Source organism: Bacillus rossius, chromosome 17 (assembly GCF_032445375.1).
Source record: "Bacillus rossius redtenbacheri isolate Brsri chromosome 17, Brsri_v3, whole genome shotgun sequence".
In the NCBI taxonomy this organism is placed as follows: Eukaryota; Metazoa; Arthropoda; class Insecta; order Phasmatodea; family Bacillidae; genus Bacillus; species Bacillus rossius.
In genome coordinates, this window is record NC_086344.1 from 10,689,305 (window position 1) to 10,711,095 (window position 21,791).

The following is a 21,791-nucleotide window of genomic DNA, read 5'->3' on the forward strand; positions in this document are numbered from 1 at the left end:
AATAAAGAATTATTTGGGTCAGCCAGTCAGCCAGTCAGCTAGTCAGCTGTCGTGGTTTCATAGCACCATTACACAGCTGGCGGGGGTCTCAGTAGTCAGAATGTCTGACATGGTGCAAACAGCGGCGAACACTAGTACGCCTACTAAGTATGTTTAGTTGTTTCATTATTTTTGGTTAATACGATAATGCGTTGATATATTTCCCTGCTGATCTCACATAAGTCGTTCAGAGGTGTTGAGGAAATGTGCGTTGCGAGGAGAGAAAGAGCTGAACTCCCGAGTTCTGAAGGAGAGCAAACGAGCGGCAGTTCTGGAAGCCAGCCCACTGCGGGGCCTGCGCATTGCGACTGGCAATACCTCGTGACCTCGCGAGCACAACACAGTTCCTGCTCATTCAGCACCGTGCCAAACATCGCTACACCAAACTGATGACTTTTTTTTTTTTGGTATTCTCCCATACAAAAAAAAAAAAGGACAAAGTACTGAAATGCTGTTTAATGGAATGAATTTAGGTAGCAGCTAATATGTGCATGTTTGAGGGGGAAAAAAAAAACCTATTTTTTTTTCAAGATTGTCATGTACATAAATATAACGTCGCAAACATAACGCTATTGTTTCAAAAAACTCTTACCTTTCGTTAAGATTATGACTCTCTAATTAACCGGGGTGAACATCTGCTTTCATTTGAGTCATAATACATTAATGGTAATATATGAGTGTCACTTTTAATTTTTACTTATTCTTTCATGTTTTTTTATTGTTATTTATATTTTTTTAATATTCAATATTTTGATAATAATTTCCTAAAATTGCAGCACACATGGCAAACTGAATATAACCTAATTACTTCTAGTTTAGTATATTTGGTCTTAAATTAAAATCGTTTCGATGCTATATTGCATTGGCAATTGCAGTACAATTATCGAAGAGAATACACACATAATGTAGTTGATTCGTAGACTTAGAACGTGGAAGCGATTTTACTTAATTTCAAAAGTGTTGCCAAAATTGTGTTTCTTAACCTAGATATCGCTTGGATACCACATTGAATAATCGATTCCGTTTATTTCAAGATTTGTGTACAGGGATTGCATTTAAGTTCAGGAGAATACTTTTCCGCGTGTATCCTCATTACGACTTTAGTGGCTCTAACGCCAGCCAGAGTGTGATATCACTTGAGCGCAGCAATATCTCTGAGCTAAGCTTTTCAATTGTCATGTGAAAAATAATAGCAACAAGTTTGTGAACGATTTTAATCTTTTAAAAAACTGCTCCAAGTACTTCGATCAATTTAGATGATAATTAAAATAAATACTTTTTAATAAGCATTGTTATAGGTTTGCTAGAGAATCAAAGAGAAAATTATAGTTTGGTAGAATCAGAAATAGTTTAAAAATTTAGCTGGTCAAGATATTTTGATATCTGCTCAAAAGTAACATCAAAAACTATGAAAACTTAAAGAGAGAAACCTATTACCTGAACTACAAGATTGCCTTTAGGAAAGGTCAACTGAATGCGGAGATGAATATGACAGCCTGAAAATTCTTTCACTCTGTACCAGTTATTAAAATAAATTATTTTATCATAATATTTGCCATAATACACGATACAAAAATTGTATTTAAATATCTTTTTTTATGCTGTGGCCAGTTTAAACTCTCTAAACCCTAATTAAATAAATATTTTATATAATCCGAATATGTTGCCAAATTAATTTGCGGAATCGAAAACATAATTAAATAGTTGTGATAAAATATTGCGATTTAATGGTTTTAATTTCGAACGTATGTTACAGAAATACCTGTAAAAACCAAAAATCTAAAAACCAAGCATTGCACACGTTATTCCTTTATCAAATATGACTGAGCTAAATGTAAAGGATTTTTTTTTCCTCACAAAAAAAAATGAAACTGTGTTGTTTGGAGAACATTAGTAGAAAGAAAGAAAAACGCGGCTTAAAAGAGAAATATTTAGGGCATTTTGGGGCACGAATACTCGCTTGAAATAAGCTATATTTTTTGCCACGCTTCAGTGCAAATCTATAAATCCTGTCGCACCATATTTTTCATACCTGTGTTTTGAAACGGTTTCACTGGAAAAAAGTTCAAAGAGAACGTTGGATAAAGCTTAACTGCGTAAGTTATCCAATTGAAAAACACTCATCATTTTTTTTATTCAAGCGAATAAGTATTCCAGCCAACTCGAGCACATATACCATCGCGTCCCGAATCACAATTCCAGACTCAGAGAAGTGGACCAATCACAGCCCTCAGTGCGTGGCTGCTAGGTGCCAGGCTGTGCTCTCATTGGCCGGGAGGAAACAAACATTTAACTAAACAAATCAAGTTCATATCTGTGCTTGTTGCGTAAAAGTCCAAAATCATAGTTTTGAGAAAATTGCGATTGAAAATTATCCGGTTTCTTGAAGTCAGTTTTTTTAGCTTTATTAACTGCTTTAGAACTTTGGAAACTCATTGTTTCAAAATAATGTCTCTAATCTCACTTATCAATTTTAAAAGTAAATAATTCAATATCACTATGTATTTTAACCATTTGTGACTTAACCCCCTACGCAACAAGAACAGATATTATAATTTAGTGCGTTTTGATTTCCAAAAATGCACTTGTGTGCAGGTATAAATACTGAACTGTTACTAAGTCAATTGTTCGAACACTAAAGCAAAAGTGTTAAAAGGCATTCGCTATAAAAAAAACTACATATTTTTTATACGCTACGCTAGTAAAAAAAAACTCATCACTGACATGTGCCACGCTTCAGTACTTTCAATTTATATTGAAATTAAGCTTACAACTTAATTAGACGTGTCTTATTGCACACGAATAAGACATATCTACTTCATTGCCAAATGAATGAATGTATACAACCTTTGTCGTATAAAAATATTAAAATGTATTACACGCAACAAACTAGATAAATATATTCCCGTTTAAGCTGTAATTATTAGGTAATCATGCACCGTTATTAACAAAGTAAATGTTTGCAGTTTTTAAACAAACAATAAATACATAACAGCCTTCATACACCGATACATTCGGCAAATGCAATGAAACTCAAAATATACACATTTAAGTATGCACACATTTAACTTTGTCGCGTCAGTGCACAGAAAATAATTTTTTGTACTTCTACAAAAGATTCCTTTTGGAAGCCAGTTTGTAATACTACAAAAAAGATAATGTAATTTTGTACAACATATAGCTATGGTAATTTTTTTATATATGACATATGTTTTTAGAAATCAAACTGGGTATTTTTTTTTTTTACGAAAATTGGCACATAAATTTAAATTTTGATTGTGGTTTCATTTAAGCATAATATATATAAACCATGGAAAACTAAATCGAAAATTAAATAGTTAGAAATTATTTTTTTCATTATGCTTAGTTTGTGCGCAGTTAATACCAGAAAGCTATTCAGGGAATTGGAAACAAATAACTAACTATTAGAGATACTGAGTTCAACACAAAGAATCAATTTCCGGGTACGAATCAGAACCCAATATTACTGAGAACGCTATTTGCTATAGATACATTGGTTTTCATGTATATGTACAAATTTACAAATACGCGTCATTTAATATTGATATTTCTCTTCCATAACAAAAAATATATATATATTTACAGCGTAAAGTATATCTGTAATTTTAAAATTTCATTTTGCATACGATATTTCTGTAGAATTTACGTGTGCAAGTACCGATACTAAATTCGATCATTTTGTATAAAACAATTACGTGTATCCTTCAGTTTGCACGAAACCTTCATCGAGGCATCAGGGGCAGATGTGAGCCGTAGCGCTGCGCCAGGGGTATCATGATCAGATCCCGGGGCAGGTAGCGGGCCAGCAGGGACTACTGGGACTACTAGGACTACTAGCACTACTAACTGGTAGCCTGGCAGGCTGCTACTCACCCTGGAGCGCCCTCTGGACGGTGCCTGGTAGCCGCCCTCGCCGTACGGCCGCTGAGGAAACTGCAACAACCACTCCGCATCATTGACTCTCGCGTGCATCATTGACTCTACCTTCTCAGACACACTAGTCTGAGCTATGCGTCACACACACTAGCTTCTCAAAGACACTAGTCTGAGTTATGCATCACACACAATAGCTTCTCAGACACACTTGTTTGAGCGATGCATCACTGACGCTAGCTGCTCAGATACACATGTTTGAGCTGTGCATCACTGACTCTAGCTTCTCAGACACACTAGTCTGAGCTATGCATCACACACTCTAGCTTCTGAAAGACACTAGTCTGAGCTAGCATCACACACACTAGCTTCTCAGACACACTTGTTTGAGCTATGCATCACACACTCTCGCTTCTCAGACACACTTGTTTGAGCTACGCATCACTGACTCTAGCTGCTCAGACACACTAGTCTGAGCTATGCGTCACACACTCTCGCTTCTCAGAGACACTAGTCTGAGCTAGCATCACACACACTAGCTTCTCAGACACACTTGTTTGAGCTATACACATATTCGCATCTGCACGAAAAGTATAACAAAGAGTTTAGTAGCTTTCACTTAGTGTTCTTTAGACCTCCCCCCCCCCCCCCCCCCCCAATATTTTATATATTCAGTAACTATTTTGGGCGTATCCTAAAAAGTATTCTAAATTTTTAACTAAATATCATAGACACTGACAATTTTTAAGTTTTCTGAACCATTATACATACCTATATGAAAATTTCCTGAAAATGTATACAAAAAAATTGCAAAAAAATTAATTGTTTCTAATTTTATTAGACTCATATTCACACATTTGCAACTAAAGTATGTTTTCGAGTCTCTATTAGTCCAAAATGACACTAATGTTGGACTAATAGACTATAAAACAATTTTTTTTTGCCCTCCATCTCATGTTTTTTCAACCCCCTGCAGTTATGGTTGGTCGTATCAAATATTTATTCAGACACAATATTTTGGTAATACTCCTACGAGTTATAATACGTTCAAACGGATGTTATTTTTCCATATTATGGGAGTTACAGCGTTATTTCTGTTTTTCAAAAAACCTTTTGGTGAGATATTACCAACTAACGATTTCGACCAAGAATTTCCACTAATAGATTTTAAGTATCAGTTTGAAAGTGATTTGTAAAAAAAAATTGCGGCAGTTTTCGTGTCCATAATATAGTGAAATATATATATATCAATAAACTTTTGTGTTGAGATAGTTTTGGTGTCCATGGCCATTGAAACGAAAAACTATATATAAATTATCCTGAAGAAGCACCATGGAAATGGCTACAATAGATAGTATTTTTTTGAAATCTAACTAATTCACAGATAGGAGAATAAGATTGTGTGCAATGTAAGGTAGCGAGAAAGTAAAAAAAAAAAAAAAAAAGCGAGTAATTACACGAGTGTGCATGTATTAGAGTATGAAAGTTTGCAAGTATCCAAGTACAGTACACTCCCGATTATCCGCGAAATTAAGTGGCAGGGCCACCGCGGATAGTGAAAATTGCGGATAATCTGCAAAAGAGCCGAAGATGGGAAACAAAAAAGGAAACTTTAATTTCAACTTAAAAATTTAGTAGTTTACTGAATAATTAACATACAATACATTTCAGTAATGTTAAACATAAGAGTGCTCAACCATACGACTAGAAACTAAGTGCGACAGAGACAAAAATAGCAACGCATGCCAGCCTACTGCGTGAGTTCCGAGAAGGCCTGTGGCGTTTTACTGTATACTGCACTCAATACACTCGTCAGTAGAGTTCAAATTTGCTCACTGGTAATAAAATACAGATTTACATATGTGCTGTATTTTTTCGTAGCATGCGCGGATAATAGGGAGTTTACTGTATCCAAAGAGTACAAGTCGAGTACGCCAGTTTGCAAGTACCCAGATACACAAGGACACAAGTGAAATGAATTCAAGTGTGTAAATATATGCAAGTGAGTTGAAGCGCAAACATGACATCGAGTTCCTGATCACTAGGGACTGGAAAAATTCGCGGTTTGAATGACCTTTAGGATGGACTCCACGATTCTCTATGTACGCGGGAATATTACACCAGCTCATTGGCTACTGACTCGTGACACCTGCTAACTGGGATGCTTATGATTCGATACTTCTTACGTTGAGGGTCATTCATTGGCTCACAGTCCTTCAGGCAAACTGTGTTCCAATCACTGATGCGGCAATAAGTTACACGCACTTGGATTCTAGCCTATCGTTAAATGAACCCGCGAATTTTTCCTGTCTCTACTGATCACTAGAGACCGGAAAAATTCGCGGATTCATTTCGTGATAGGCTGAAATCCAAAAATGTGTACAATATCTGCTGGTTCTGCTATTGGCTCGCAGTTTAACTGGAGCTCTCTGGGCCAATGAGAGACTATCGACCAAAGAAGCGTCGAATCACAAGCTACCCAGTGGAGACGCCTCACAATTTAGTACCCAATGAACACGCGTGTTTACTTGAGAAATGCAGAGGATAATGGAGGCTATCCTAGAGGTCATTGAATCCGCGAATTTTTCCGGTCCCTACCGATCACTCTGACGACAACCCTGGAGATCCCATTGAGACGTGAGCTGGCGAAGGGAAGTGGTTGCTCTCTGCAGGTGGTGCCAGGAAGCGTATCGCGGCTGCAGAGGGGGCGTGGCCGCAAGGGGGCGGGGCCTGTATCGGCAGGGCGCTAACTGCTTCGCTGTTGGCGCAGCATTAGCCCGTGAGGCATGGCCGGACCGCCAGAGCGCCAGACCGCCCGCCGCGGAATAAAGCTCTGATCCGCCTCCCCGCATTAAAGAGAATTATGACCTCAACTTGCATACCGCTATTCTTTATTGGCTGCGCGGGGCTGTATTTTTTTTTTTTTCCAGAGGTTCTATAGGGGCCGTGAGGTGGAGTCCAATATTAATGCATTTACGTGTTACAAACGTGAACACAGAACAATTTTTAATTTATTTAAATTTTTTGAGCGTGATATCGGAAGGAAAGTAAGTCTCGCTTGGTAATAACTTAATTTTAAAAAAGAATTTGGTGTCTAAAATATATTTTATTTATTAACTCGCTTTGTTTGAGGCGGAGCTCCTAAAAATAGTAAAAGTACGTGTTAGATGTAATTTATAACAATTTAAAAGTCACTGACTCATTTGGGTCTTTGTACAAGCCATTACAATAGGTACTTGTTATGTTGGCGTTTTATCACTTATTGGTCTGTATGGTGACACTGTACCTATATATATCATTTCAATGCAAATTTTATTCAATAATTTCTTATCTGTTAGAATATTGAAAATATTTCTTAGTTTTCTTAACTAAAATGAAACAGAATTGCTAATAATGTTTTTATCATTTGTTTTATTTTGCCCCAAGTATATTCCACAGGTAAGAATACTTAAAGTAGGCAACAAAGATAAAGCTAGTTAAGTGTTGTAAAAATTCATGACAGTTATAAATTAATAATTTATTAGCTTGAAAGCCTGATAAATAACCATTGTGGTGACTTTATATATTCATGTTTGTGTGAATTTAAACTAAAGGGAGCATGATATTTAAAGTGATCCATAAACTTTTTTAGACATAATGTTTGCTGCAACTATTAAGTTTTAAATCTGTGAATCTATAAAAAATAATTGGTTGTCTGTAAAGTCGGTTTGCGGACGATAGTTTAACGTGACAACGTCATAACAAAAAATTGAAGAAATGATTGCATACTTTTATGAAAAAAATTGAATCATTTTTATTGAATTATCACTATTTTGTATGGATACAAAGAAGGAGTCAAATGAAATGTACAATTTAATTGATTAATTTACTTTTATTTGCACTCATTAATTAAAATATGTTTATTACTTTAACGAAGAGATTATTTTGACTTTAACTTTCATACATGTTCGCTATTTAACTTCTTCCAATCTGTGTTATTCTGTTAAGGATAGGACGATGATAGGAAAAGTAGGAAACGAATGGGATTGTTTCAAGTTTAATGTGCCTCGAAAAAGTCAATTCGATGGTTGTTCCAATCGAGTGGAACAGAGATAGATGCGGCGCAAGCGTACAATGAGCGTAACGGGACATAGCGTAACGGGACAATGTGCGTAACGGGACACTTTTTGGTGCGTACAGCCGGCTTTAATCGATTTATTAGACGTTGTCACGTCAAAAAGCGATTCAGTGTATCAAATGATATTGCTCAATGGTGCTAAGAATAGGTTACAGAGCGAATTGATTGGTTATCCTTTTATAAATAACTCCTTTACCTTTCAAAACATATTCATTCATTTAAAAGGAAAACAATTTTTTCTTCTTCTGCACAACTATTTGATGAAGAATTTAAAACAAAAGTTAATTGACTAAATCTAAATTTGTGATTTCATGCTTACTTTTACAGCTAGGTTTAACCAATAAAAAAACTATTCAAAAGTGGTGGAAAAACAATTTTGTCCATAAAGTTGTAAGACCTTTTAAATAATTTGCATTAAAATTACACTAATAATACATTATCTTGGCAATGTGAATTATTTGAGCAATGAATTTTACATAAATAACGAATATTGACTATTAATTGAATTTTTTTTTTAATTTAATATGATTTATACTGTAACAAGCGTATTTATAATGTCACTTCGGTCCTTTCATTACTTTAATTGAATTAATTATTTGCATACAAATTAAATTTTTTTTTGTACTAAGCCAAGCAAGTTTGACTTCTATCGCGCGTACGTAAGTAAACGCTAAGATATATATATATATATATATATATATATTTTTTTTTAATTTTTATTTGGGAGTAAATTATTTCTTATTAAGAGCTCATGTGAATTAACACAAATGGTATTAGGTTTGAGGAACAGTTAAAAATTTGTTTTTTTTTCAAAATATGTGTAAACTTGTAATCCACGGGAAACATCAGGCCGGTGAAGCGGGAACATGAAGCAGGAGAAAGGGGGAAGGGGGTAGAGACCAGGGCGGAAGGAACAATGCGGACCGCAACACAAGGGGAGAGAGAGAAAGAGAGAGGGAAAGAGAGAGAGGGAAGAAACTAATATCAGAAAGAAGGCGGGTATCGCCGAAGAGCGGGGCCGGTGTGATCTCGGGCGGATACAGCCGCGAGCAGAAGGCGGGGAGGAGGGGGGAAGTGTCATTGTTGGCAGTTCAATGGAACCACCGGGGCGTCACTCCGCTGGCGGCTCCAGGCGGTAAGGGTAACGCTGGCTGGGACGACACCCTGCACCTCGCCTCTATGCGCAGTCGGCTGCGCTCCGAGAAGAAGTGCCACTGGTGTGATGGATGTGTCACTGTTGACAACGCTTTTTTTGACGTGACGTCTAATAAAATCGATGAACGCCGGCTGTACGCACCAAAAAAATGTCCCGTTACGCGCATTGTCCCGTTACGCTCATTGTACGCTTGCGCCGCATCTATCTCTCTTCCACTCGATTGGAACAACCATCGATTTGACTTTTTCGAGACACATTAAATTTCAAACACTCCCATTCGTTTCCTACGTTTCCTATCATCGTCCTATCCTTAACAGAATAATACAGGTTGGAAGAAGTTAAATAGCAAACATGTATAAAAGTTATAGTTAAAATAATCTCTTCGTTAAAGTAATAAACATATTTGAATTAATGAGTGCAAATAAAAGTAAATTTATCAATTCAATTGTAGAATTTTTTTCACTCCTTTGTTTCCATACAAAATAGTGATAATTCAATAAAAATGATTCAATTTTATTCATAAAAGTATGCAATCATTTCATCAATGTTTTGTTATGACGTTGTCACGTTAAACTATCGTCCGTAAACAGACTTTACAGACAACCGATTTTTTTAAAATATATATTTTCGTGCAAAAAAAATCCCTTTTTTTTTCGTTTTATAAACCTTAAACAACCCTTCAATAAAGAAGGTATTTACATCAAAAGTTTGCCAAATTTAAACTGCCTGTTACATTCAACAGATCAAATGTTTAAGTTACATATCATACATGAAACAAAAAAATAAATAAAAATTAATCTGCGTCATGTCTCCTTGCCTTCACTCTGTTCTGTTCTCAAGCCTGCAGCGAGTCTATAAGCTTGCAGTACGTGACATATTGTTGTATTGTTGTGCACGTGTGTCTACCAACAAACTAAAGAGGATTTAACTATTGGCATTTCAAATACAGCTTAAAAAATATCGCAAGTGCAATTTAAATTAATGTTTAACGGTAGAGTTTTATTTAGCCATAAAATGTTGCCAAGGAGACAGTATCCGTTAACTTTAGAGTATTGCCTTGTTTAGTTTAGTTTTATAAATTATTTTATTTACAGGAAGTAGATTACACACGACATAAGCCAAGAAATACAGTTAAATTATACCCGACGCCTACTCCATTGTCTCTTCTTGCAGTACGGGACACGAATAAAACATACAAGGGATACGATAGCACACAGGATTGCAAAAACACGATCATGCATACGCAACAGCATGGGCAGGGGCGCAACAACTAAATTTCCAAAAGGGGGAGGGGGGGGGGGCAATATACCTTTTTATAAAGAATCATCGATCCCCCCTATTGAAGCGGGGGGGGGGGGGGGGGTCCTCCCCCGGGAAAATTTGTATTTCAAGGCGGAAAATGGTGCTATTTAAGCAGTTTTATTATCTAAAAATTGATTACACAGCACTTTCTTTGCTCCCGTTTGCCCCCACTCCAAGATTTCAGAGGGGGGGGGGGGCACAATACCCTTGCCCCCCCCCCTTGTTGTTGCGCCCTTGAACATGGGGGGTGCTAGACCAGAGAGATGTCGAGCGCAGAAGAGTGTCGGAACCAGGGGCGTAGCCAGGGGGGGGGGGGCTAGGGGTTCAAACGCCCCCCCCCCCCCCTTAGCACCAAATCTTTAATTAATTTCTTATTCATCACTCAAACAAATTTTATATTAAAATTATTAAAATGAGGTACCATTACAATATTTAAGTTTAAGTACCGAAAACTGCTAAAATAGCACTATTTTACACCTTAAAATCCAAATTTTCCCGTGGGAGGACCCCCGGACCCCCCCCCCCCCCCTGCTATAATAGGGGCATACACAAATCCTGGCTACGCCACTGGTCGGAACGCGCGCAGGTCCGGAGGACGGACACTGACCTTGGGCGCGCCCACCTCGCGGGTGGAGATGCCCATCTTCTCGTGGTGGCGCAGCTGCACCGGGTAGATGATCTGGTAGTAGTGCGCGCCGATGTTGCGCACCAGCTCCTGGTTCTGGCGGTACTCGCGCAGCAGTCGCTCCACCTCGCCTGCGACACGGGGAACACGTATCAACTATACTGAAGCTCACCCGAAACATGAGGAACTAGCGTCAACTATACCCCACTTCCCCTGCGACACGGGGAACACGTATCAACTGTACCTCACTTAGCTACGACACAGGGAACAAGCTTATACTATACTGCAGCTCACCCGAGACATGGGGATCTAGCGTCAACTATACCCCACTTCCCCTGCGACACGGGGAACACGTATCAACTGTACCTCACTTAGCTACGACACGGGGAACAAGCGTCGACTATACTGCAACTCATCCGAGACATGGATATTTAGCGTCAACTATACCCCACTTCCCCTGCAACATGGGTAACATATAATATGGACAGTACTTCACTTAGTTACGACACAGGGAACAAACTATGACTCCACTGAAACTCGCCCAAGACATGGGGATCTAGTATCAACTGTACCTCACTTAGCTACGACACAGGGAACAAGCGTCGACTATACTGAAGCTCACCCGAGACACGAGCATCACTCTAGTGCATCACTCTAGTGCATCATGTGATCAGCATTACGCGAGCCCTTGTCGCGTGCCCCTGAAGACAATGAAGGTTGACTTCATCGCAGTCAAAGCCACGGCGAGTAGTGTCTCAATAGTGTATCTTTGGCTCGTATCTTTGATACACCACTTTCAGGCGTTTGAACATGGTTTACAGTGTGTTCTTTAAGTCTCCGCCTTCTTGTTGGTTATATCTTTGAAAGATTTGTGCAATGGGAGTGCATGACTTAATGTAAGCTTTTGGACATACGCCATTGTTAAGCACATGTATGTCTGTAGAAGAAAACTACAAAAAACACAAATGACAAAAACACAAATAAAGCAAAAAATTGCTGTTGTCAGGATTCCATGTGCGTCTGTGCCTGAGGACGGGAGCAGATAGCAGTTCCCGAAACGTCGCTTGTTTCTGTTTTAGAAAACTGTCGTGTTTGTTTCGTCTTTTCGTTTTGTCGTGATTTTGTCTCGTTTTGACTGTTGTGCTGGATTTTTTTGGGTTCAATATTTTTGTGCTGTCATCATTTGTGGTTTTTTTTTTTCGTTCTCTTCTGTTTTTGGAAAACTATTGTATTTGTTTCGTTTTGCTGTGTCTTTGTCTCGTTTCAACTGTTGTGCTGAATTTTTTGGTTTTGGTATTTTTGTGCTGTCATCATTTGTGGGTTTTTTTTCGTTCTGTTAGTCCATTTTGTTTTGTTTTTTGACCATATTCATGTTGTGGAGTATTGTGTGGTGTTTATATCCTGACAACAGCAATTTTTTTGCTTTATTTGTGTTTTTGTCATTTGTGTTTTTTGTAGTTTTCTTCTACAGACATACATGTGCTTAGCAATGGCGTATGTCCAAAAGCTTACATTAAGTTCTTGTTGGTTTCTCTAAAATATCATCATTAAACTAACACTCGAAGCAATTTAACAAACTCTGCATCATTGTCGAACAAAAACTGGTTGTCTCTGTTGTCACTCTTCATGCTGTTTCATGTTTAGTTAATGCTTTTCTTATACATCCCTTGAAATGATTCGTTCAACATGATTTTCTTGTTATAACATTTAGATTATTCTAACCAAGAATATATTAGTAATAAAACTGTTTGGTTAGTTTCCATTATTCTTAGCTTTGGAATAAACATGACATTTAAAATCCGTGTAGTGGCCAAAAAAATGTGATCTGTCAAAATAGGGTTGAATACCGTCAGTTCTGACACCTATCCCTGATAACAGTAGTGCGATGTGTCTCACTGCTGAGTAGCGATCCCAAGAACATCTCGGTGGTACGTCTGGAGTGTTCAAGGCATCGATCTGGATACTGGACGGAGTAGACACTTTTAAATTTTTACTAAGTACCTGTCCCAAATGGGAATTGGATCTAGCGACCCCCGAACACAGCACTGAATATAAAAAAACAAATTACTCGAATTGGGGTATCGAGTCTTCATGCACATCAGCAAGGTAACATGAAATTGTAGTGATCATGCATTTTGCGTTATCACTGTCATAGGAACAACTGCAAATAATTGCCATGCCCAGATAACTACAACCAAACTGCGTGTAAACAACTGTTGATGTAGGGAAGTACTTTATGTACGACTCTTACAACGCGATACAGCTCGCAGGAGCCGACAGCAAAGACACCACCCCAGCGCGGAGGTTCTTTTTCACACTGAAGTATCGCGGGTATGCGCCACAGTTGATGGATAAATACCACGCATCAGTTTCAATTTGACGATTTTTGCCTTTAGTTAAGGTAAAAAATAAATTTGTTTCAAACTATACAGCTATCTTCGAAAATGTCACATTATCTTCAAAAATTAGTTTATACTGAGTCAACATTTTTTTTTTTCCTTTGTAAATCGACTGCATTACTTGCAGGATTAAAATCTTTATCAAATATTTCAAGTCTCAGCATGTCTTCTTTACACGAACACGTTCACGAACGAAGAAAGGAAACTGGTAACCGACGTAGTTTCTACGGAGAGCCAGTACTCTTTAACCACAAGAAAAACTTCTACCTTTTGCCAGAACATTTTTTTTTACAATTCTGTAAAGTGTCCTTAAGTACTTACAATAACAACCACTTTATTATTTATAACTTAAATTGTCCCGAAGTCTTTAAAAGTGACAAATATTTGATTCCTGAACACAAAAAGTAAAGAAAGGTATTTCAAATGGTGGTATATTCATTCCCAAAATAAAACAATTTCCGACACATGAGCAATTGTAAACAATCGCTTGACGACGCTTTTGCTGTACAGTTTACATCATGCTTATTATTATTTTTTTTCATGTTATATATATTATTTAAAAAAGTCCCGTGAATAACGCTATAAATCAGATTTTTTGACACACGATATTTTAAGAAACATATATTATTAAAAAATATATTTTATACATTGAATTAATTATACATAGTAAAATAGGTTACAGTTTGAGGTAAGAATACATATTTAAGAATTTTTTAGAACTGAACTTTAAAGTTCAGAATGCAACGGAAACGGTTGACAGGCTTTTATGTACCGTTATTATTTGATTTATTTTCTGTCTGAGGTAATTCAGCCTCTCAGAGCTATTTGTCTCATTTCTCCGTTTAAAAGTCGTGGATTGAAAGCCTCGCCCGGGTTGTGAAAGGGATGGGAAGGGGCGAGGGGTTGGCAAGAGTATGAATGACGTCTGAAAAAAAAGCTTTTAAGAGTTGTGGAGCAGGCAGCGCTATCGGATGGACGCGGAACGAAATGGGCCGGAAACGAGGCTATCTCGGCCGCGCGCAGATACAATAACATATCAATCATGCAGAAGAAACGCTACCACGGCATCTCTGGTTTCCCCCGTCACGCGCTTTCTCGCCTCGTTTTCTTCTTCTTCACGGCGCAAATAGCTGTGAATACGGGAGTGTGTTCTTACCCTGTTCCAGCTGCCAATGGCCAATGGGCGACCGTCGCTTGCTGGCCCGTGTTTTAGCTAGTGATGGGAGCAGTGACAAATTTTGTTCCTGTGACACGCCGTGACCAGTGACATGAAAGTCACAGGGTCAAGTCACCGTGACATTGTCACTGTTAGTGACCTTGCTGCTAAAATGTAAAACCGGAGTTTTTTTATTAATAAATATAGTGTAACATAATCTCCTAATAATTGTATATTTTTATATATGTGACATACAACATGTAATCATTGATAAACCAAATTAGTTCATAGTTTATTGGAATTATTAACTATGCATTTTTACACATGAAATAAATATCTTCTATATTATTTATAAATATTTTTAAATAAAATATTTATTATTAAAATATAACATTAATCATCACATTTTTTAATAATAAGCGAAACACGAAAACTTGGCAATATCCTACTTCACCGGATTAACAGTGTTTGTTTGGCTTTTTTTTTTTTTTTTTTTTAATTTGGACAATAACATTTAGTTCAGATTCACAAATGATTTTGAACAGAGTAACTGGACACACCAGTGTCGCATACCTCGCCGAGAAAGTACTCGTGTGTCACGTGTCGCTGCTGCGGCAAGTCACCATTAATTTCCCGGCGCCGTTACTCTTAGGGACCTGTGACTCGCAGCGCAGTGACACGCCCGCAGCGACTTGCGCCAGTGACACGCTCTGCAGCGACACGTGACCCGCGACATGCCAACCGCGCCGTTACTCTTAGCGACCTGCGACCCACGCCGCAGCGACTCGCACCGCGGTGACACACTCGTAGCGACACGTGACCCGTGACACGCATCGCAGCGACAAGCGCGAAGAGACGTGACATTGGCCCTGTTACTTATAGCTAAAGTCACCACCGTGACACGTGACATTGCAGTCGCCGTGACAAAGTCACCGTGACAGTAAATATTCCCCATCCCTAGTTTTAGCACTTCCTGCCAACACAAACAATGTCTCTTTTTTATTCAAGTACGCCAAAATTGTTTCCGTTGTTTGTGTCAACCAGAATCACCCATTGTCAATGTTAGTGTAATGTATATTCTGATGTGTAATTCTAATAATGTAATCGATTGTGTAATTGGCAAAAGAGCAAAGATGCTGGAGTGTCAATGTAACCACTCTAAGTTGTAAAGTGTTATCATGTAAAATAAAAAAAGACTTCGAATTTGATTTTGAATGATGATGAAGTATTCAACAAAGAAAAAAATGTTAGATTTATGTTCAACGTTTCATGAATTGTTAAATTCAGGGAATTAATTTTTAAATATATACTTTATTTAGATAAGTGATATACATTTAAGATTATTATTTATTTGTACAGTAATTAATATTTTTAATTGTGGAATTTTTCCTTTAACACGGTTTTTCATTACACTCGACTCTGCACTTATTTTCGTATGTTCAAAAATTTAGTTTTTTTTTTTTACTTTCTTTATTTTATAACCTTTCACGGGAATACTACGTAAAAACTACAAATTTAAGTTCACAAGCCAAAAGTTTAAAACTTATAAGTAACTAATTTGTAAATTTTAATTAAATATGAGGAATTTATCACAAAATCAGATGATCTTGTTTAAGTGTAGGTAAATTTCATTTACGATGGAAAAGTACGCGAAAAAAAGTTTCTATAAAATTCTTTAGCGCAAAAAAAGTGAAATATATGTAGACCAAAATGTGGCAAAGATGTTTAGCTATTAGAGAGGGAGCTATCTGAATATCACCAAAAATAATCTAGAGCTATTAAAGAGGTCCAAAGTCAATTCATGTTGTATTTCCAAATAGGGCATGGTTAACGAACTGCCAAGTAGTAGGGAATGGGGAGTTCGAGCGCAGGGTCCAGGACGGGGTAAATGACCGGATGCCATCTTGACTATTAAGGTAAAATTTCCAAATAATTCCACAAAAATTCTCAAAAATCCTCAAATAATCACACAAATGCCCTATTTCCAGGTAAAATTCCCGTTTTGAGGAAACATTCCCCGTTTTAATCAACCAAAATGCCGATAGTTTGAAATGTCCCCAAATAGGCTTAGCATTCAGAAAAAAATCAACAAATCAAGCCACTGGACTGGGCTTTTGACCCCAGTTGAAATATGACACTTCGAGTTAATCTTGTCACTACCATTTTCTCTTTTTTACCTAAAACTAAAAAGTTATTTATGTTAAAAAACCTTAATAGAAACATATAAAGCACTGGCATTTATGAGAAAAAAATTACTTGTATCGCAGAGTCCGGTGTCCACGGTTCGATCCTAGCTAGAGCATTTTGACAAAATATTCACAACAATTAAAAAATAAATTAGTAACATTATACACTGACATGAAAACCGCACTTAAGTCATACATTTACGAAGTTCTCAATTATATTCTTGGCGAATGTGCTTGTGAAAAAAAAAAACAGCCACTTCCAAAAAAAAAAAATTTTTTTTCCACAAAACACACCTGACATGACACCGCTCTCAACCAATTGAACGTCACGCCAGCCATCTTGGATTCCTTTCATCATAGACGCGCCTTCTTGTTCACGTCTGCCGGAATGTGCAACCGCCACCTTGAGTATTTAATTTTTATTTTTTTGCTTGCTAGATTGCACTAAACGTCGATCACCAGACAAGTCAACTATCAAAGCGTCTCGTCCACCATCTTGTGTAGTTATATATATATAACTATAAAAAATACAAAATTTGTTCCACAAATAATAATTATCCAAGGAAAGCCGTGTGGAGATTAGCGACGGAAATGTGTTCTTTGCCGAGTATTGTCTCGAGGCAGCCTCTGTCTTTGAGGCGGGCGCAAACAGCAGCTAAGGAAGAACCCACTATTCTCATTAAAAACTTGCGCCGCGCGCGAGGAGAGGGACAGAGGGGGGTAGAGGGGGGGGGGGGGGGGTATCTCCCGGAGGCGACGGTGAGATGAAGGCTGGAGGCAAGGGTCGGCAGTCAAAGCGGCGACAGCTCTTTGAAGCCCCGTCAGGAGGCGTAAAGGTCGGCCCAAGCCCCGAGACTGCCGCAGCCATCTCGCCGACCCCAGCAGGCCGTCTTCGAGCCTCGCCGTCACCACCAGTTGACAATCCGGAACTCATTACAAGTACCGAACGTCACTGAAACGTCCTTTACTGACTTGATGTAGGCTTTTGGACATACGCCATTGCTTAGCACATGTATGTCTGCAGAAGAAAACTACAAAAAAAAAAAAAAAAACACAAATGACAAAAAAACACAAATTAAGCAAAAATTGCTGTTGTCAGGATTTAACGCCCCACACAATATTCCACAACAGGAATATGGTCAACAAACAAGGAAAAAAAACAAAGAAAAATGGACTAACGGAACGAAAAAAACTCTCACAAATGATGACAGCACAAAAAATTCCGTGCTCACCTGTGTTTCCGTACCATGCGCGTCTCTGCCTGAGGACGGGAGCAGATAGCAGTTCCCGAAACGTCGCTTGTTTCTGTTTTAGAAAACTGTTGTGTTTGTTTCGTCTTTTCGTTTGGTCGTGTTTTTGTCTCGTTTTGACTGTTGTGCTGAATTTTTTGGGTTCAATATTTTTTGTGCTGTCATCATTTGTGGGAGTTTTTTCGTTTCTCTTTTTGTTTTTTTGTTTTTTTGGAAAACTATTGTGTTTGTTTCGTCTTTTCGTTTTTCTGTGTTTTTTGTCTCGTTTCAACTGTTGTGTTGAATTTTTTTTTGAGTTCGGAATTTTTGTGCTGTCATCATTTGTGGGGGTTTTTTCGTTCTGTTAGTCCATTTTTCTTTGTTTTTTCCTTGTTTGTTGACCATATTCCTGTTGTGGAATATTGTGTGGCGTTAAATCCTGACAACAGCAATTTTTGCTTAGTTTGTGTTTTTGTCATTTGTGTTTTTTTTTGTAGTTTTCTTCTGCAGACATACATGTGCTAAGCAATGGCGTATGTCCAAAAGCCTACATCAAGTCATGCACTCCCATTGCACAAATCTTTCAAAGATAATGTCCTTTACTGAGGTAAAACTTCTTCAGTATTTATTGTCAATTTGCAGGACCATTTCACCATGACTAAATATGGTTCACCGGTACATTCTGGTAGCAATGGGATTACTTCAGCAAGTGGCCAGAGGCTTATGCACTTCCTAATCAAGAAGCCTCCACTGTTGCAGATGCAACAGTCAACAACTTCATTTGCAGATTTGGGGTAACAATGGAGGAGCTCCACTCATACCAAGGCCGCGATTCCGAGTCGACAATGTTTCAGGAGGTGTGTCGGTTGCTGGGAATAAATAAAACCAGGACTACAGCCCTACATCCTCAGTCCGATGGCATGGTGGAGAGGTTCAACAGAACCTTTGAGGAACACCTTGCCAAAGTTGTGGCCGAGCATCAACAGGATTAGGATCAACACATCCAGCTGTTCCTGATGGCATATAGATACTAATATTTGTTGTTAATTTGTAGGCCCTTCGGTACTCACTGTTCAAGTACTGGAGCCACAAAGAAAATATTTTAGAAAATATCAAAAGCTAGGATTGATTATAGTAAATTAGATTTTTAATTTAATCTTATAATTTAGATGTAATTTATGTGTGATCGAGCATTTTTATAGATTGATTTTGAAGTTCTAAAAATATCACCTTATCATTGAGGGGAATGGTTAGGCACGTGGTGGGGGAACCGGTAGAGGAGAGTGCGTCAGGCTACGGCCACACGTGCGTGTTTTCACGCTGCTGTTACAGCGTGTTTTCACGCAGCGTGAGATCCTGAGCGACCGATGGCCACACGTGCGTGCTTTCACGCTGAAGCCTAGCGCGTGATTTCACGCAGAATGAATCCGCTACCCGGCCACATGTGAGCGTTGTATTGTGAACTGGCACCCATCTATGCTGTGCAGGCTTGATTATGAATTCACTAGCTGCCCGACCCGGCTTCGCACGGCTATACTAATGGAAAAAAATTAAGCCATATCTCCCATTTGCAGTAATGGTAAATAATAAAAAATTCAGTGAAAATTTATTACAATGCTGTATAATGTACCGGAGAGAAAATGAATAGCACCGATGGTTTCCCGACTCGTGCACGCAACTTACAACTGATGTACCCGTACTTCGCTACGGCAGTCTACAGGCAGATCACTCTTGCGCCGCTCATTATACATTCCCCTCCTTGTGGGTACGCCACTGCCGCGCGATGCCTGTTGCCATGGAGACGCAGAAGGCATGAACAATGCAAAATACTGTTCTCATGCAGACAAAGTACCCACTGTTGCCTGGTTTTAACCACCTATGGGATCTAATTTTCGGAAAATATCATCCTGCGTAACATAAGGAACATTACTGTGAAGTTTCAAGTCTGTAAAATATATATACTTGAAAAAAAAGGGCAATTTTTGATATTTAAAGTACTTGCAAAATTTCAACGGTGATGAGGACTGCACTAACAATGAAATAGCCGTTGCCATAGAGACGAATGAAGCATCAACAAAGCAACAGCCGTTGCCATGGTGATTTCCTACCAAAAACCGGAAATTTTGATATGTTACTCCCCCGAAACTCCCCTTGGGATCGGATTTCCGCAGAATCCGTTCTTAATGAGAGTCTACATCACAAAATGAGTAACTATGCTAAATTACAAGTCAAACGTGTGTATAGTTTTAGAGATCTCGTGATGAGTGAGTCAGTGAGTGGTATTTCGCTTATATATATATATATATATATATATATATATATATATATATATAAGTCCTTGTCAGAATGGTAACGGGAGAGGAAAATTATTGATGAAAAATGAAAATTTATTAAAAATAATAAAAATAATTCTAGTAAAAGAAAACAAAATTAAACGCAGAGAGAGGAAAAAAACAATAGTTTAAGTTTGCGATTTAAAGTGATAAAAAGTATTTAAATACTAATTGAACTCTTATGAGGGTACTGATTGCTACGTTGTTAATATAAAACGGGTGTTTTTTACTTGTATGGGAAAATTAAGAATGATAAGGCATCTAGTGCGTGGCAACAATGTTAATGGGCAATAGGAAATAAACTTCTAGCGCCTGCGGCATTGTCAACACACACTTCATACGTGTACTGCATGTTGTATCTTACCCCCTCCAACGCATTTGATTCTAAGTTGGACTTTTAGTAAGGATCCCTAATGTTATTGATAATATAATATAGCCTATAGCCTTCCTCGATAAATGTACTATCCAACACTGAAAGAATTTTTCAAATCGGACGAGTGGTTCCTGAGATTAGCGCGTTCAAACAAACAAACAAACAAACAAACTCTTCAGCTTTATAATATTAGTATAGATTAAGCAAGAACGCTGCTGTGGTTTTAAGTGCTGTGCTGTTGTTTCGTAGGCGTCGTCGTCGGCGGAAGCATTCAAGAAAATACTGGGTCCATCCCATATTGAGTGAAACATCAACGAAAGGATAATTTGTGCTCTTTCATAATAAACTAAAAGAAAATCCAGACAAGTTTTTTGAGTACTTCAGAATGTCCGTTAACTCATTTGAAATACTTTTGTCTATGGTGAAAGAAAATATATCAAAAAGTAACACAGAAGTGAGAGAATGTGTTAGTGCTGAGAATTGTGCCGAAAAATGTTCATGAAATAACTTATATAAATATATATATATATATATATATATATATATATATATATATAAATATATATATATATATTTATATATATATAAACACATATACACGCGCGCGCGTTTTTGAGTTGACCATGGTTTTAAGGTCTTGGGGTATGAAAAGAAAAACTACATGAACATTTTCCGGAAGTCGTAACATATCGACTACAATGGGTAGTATTTCAGAACAGAACGCGGCGAGAATTCCCGCACGTGTGGCCGGGCATCGACTGAAACGCTGCGTGAAATCACGCCAACGAATTGGCCGCGGTGCATTTTCTTGCGGGTGACCTTGAAGACGCGCCTATCTGTCCTCTCCCCGGCGGGAATTCACGCTGCGTCTGGCCGGTCTCATTCTCCTTGCTGCGGTTCATATTTCTGGCGTGTTTTCACGCAGTATCTCTGCGTGAAAACACGCTCGTGTGGCCGTAGCCTCAGCGGCGACGCCACTACA

At 38.1% G+C, this 21,791-nt stretch overlaps 1 protein-coding gene across 1 annotated transcript in view; it reads right to left on the reverse strand.

Annotated features, from left to right (window-relative positions):
* Positions 1-21,791, reverse strand: part of LOC134540809 (disintegrin and metalloproteinase domain-containing protein 12) — a 658,355-nt gene that overhangs the window by 388,522 nt on the left and 248,042 nt on the right. Inside the window, exons 5-6 of the mRNA XM_063383750.1 lie at positions 11,116-11,264; positions 3,934-3,993 (exon numbers count right to left, since the gene is read on the reverse strand). Coding sequence (XP_063239820.1) covers positions 3,934-3,993; positions 11,116-11,264 — 209 coding nt within the window. The remainder of the gene's footprint in view (positions 1-3,933; positions 3,994-11,115; positions 11,265-21,791) is intronic.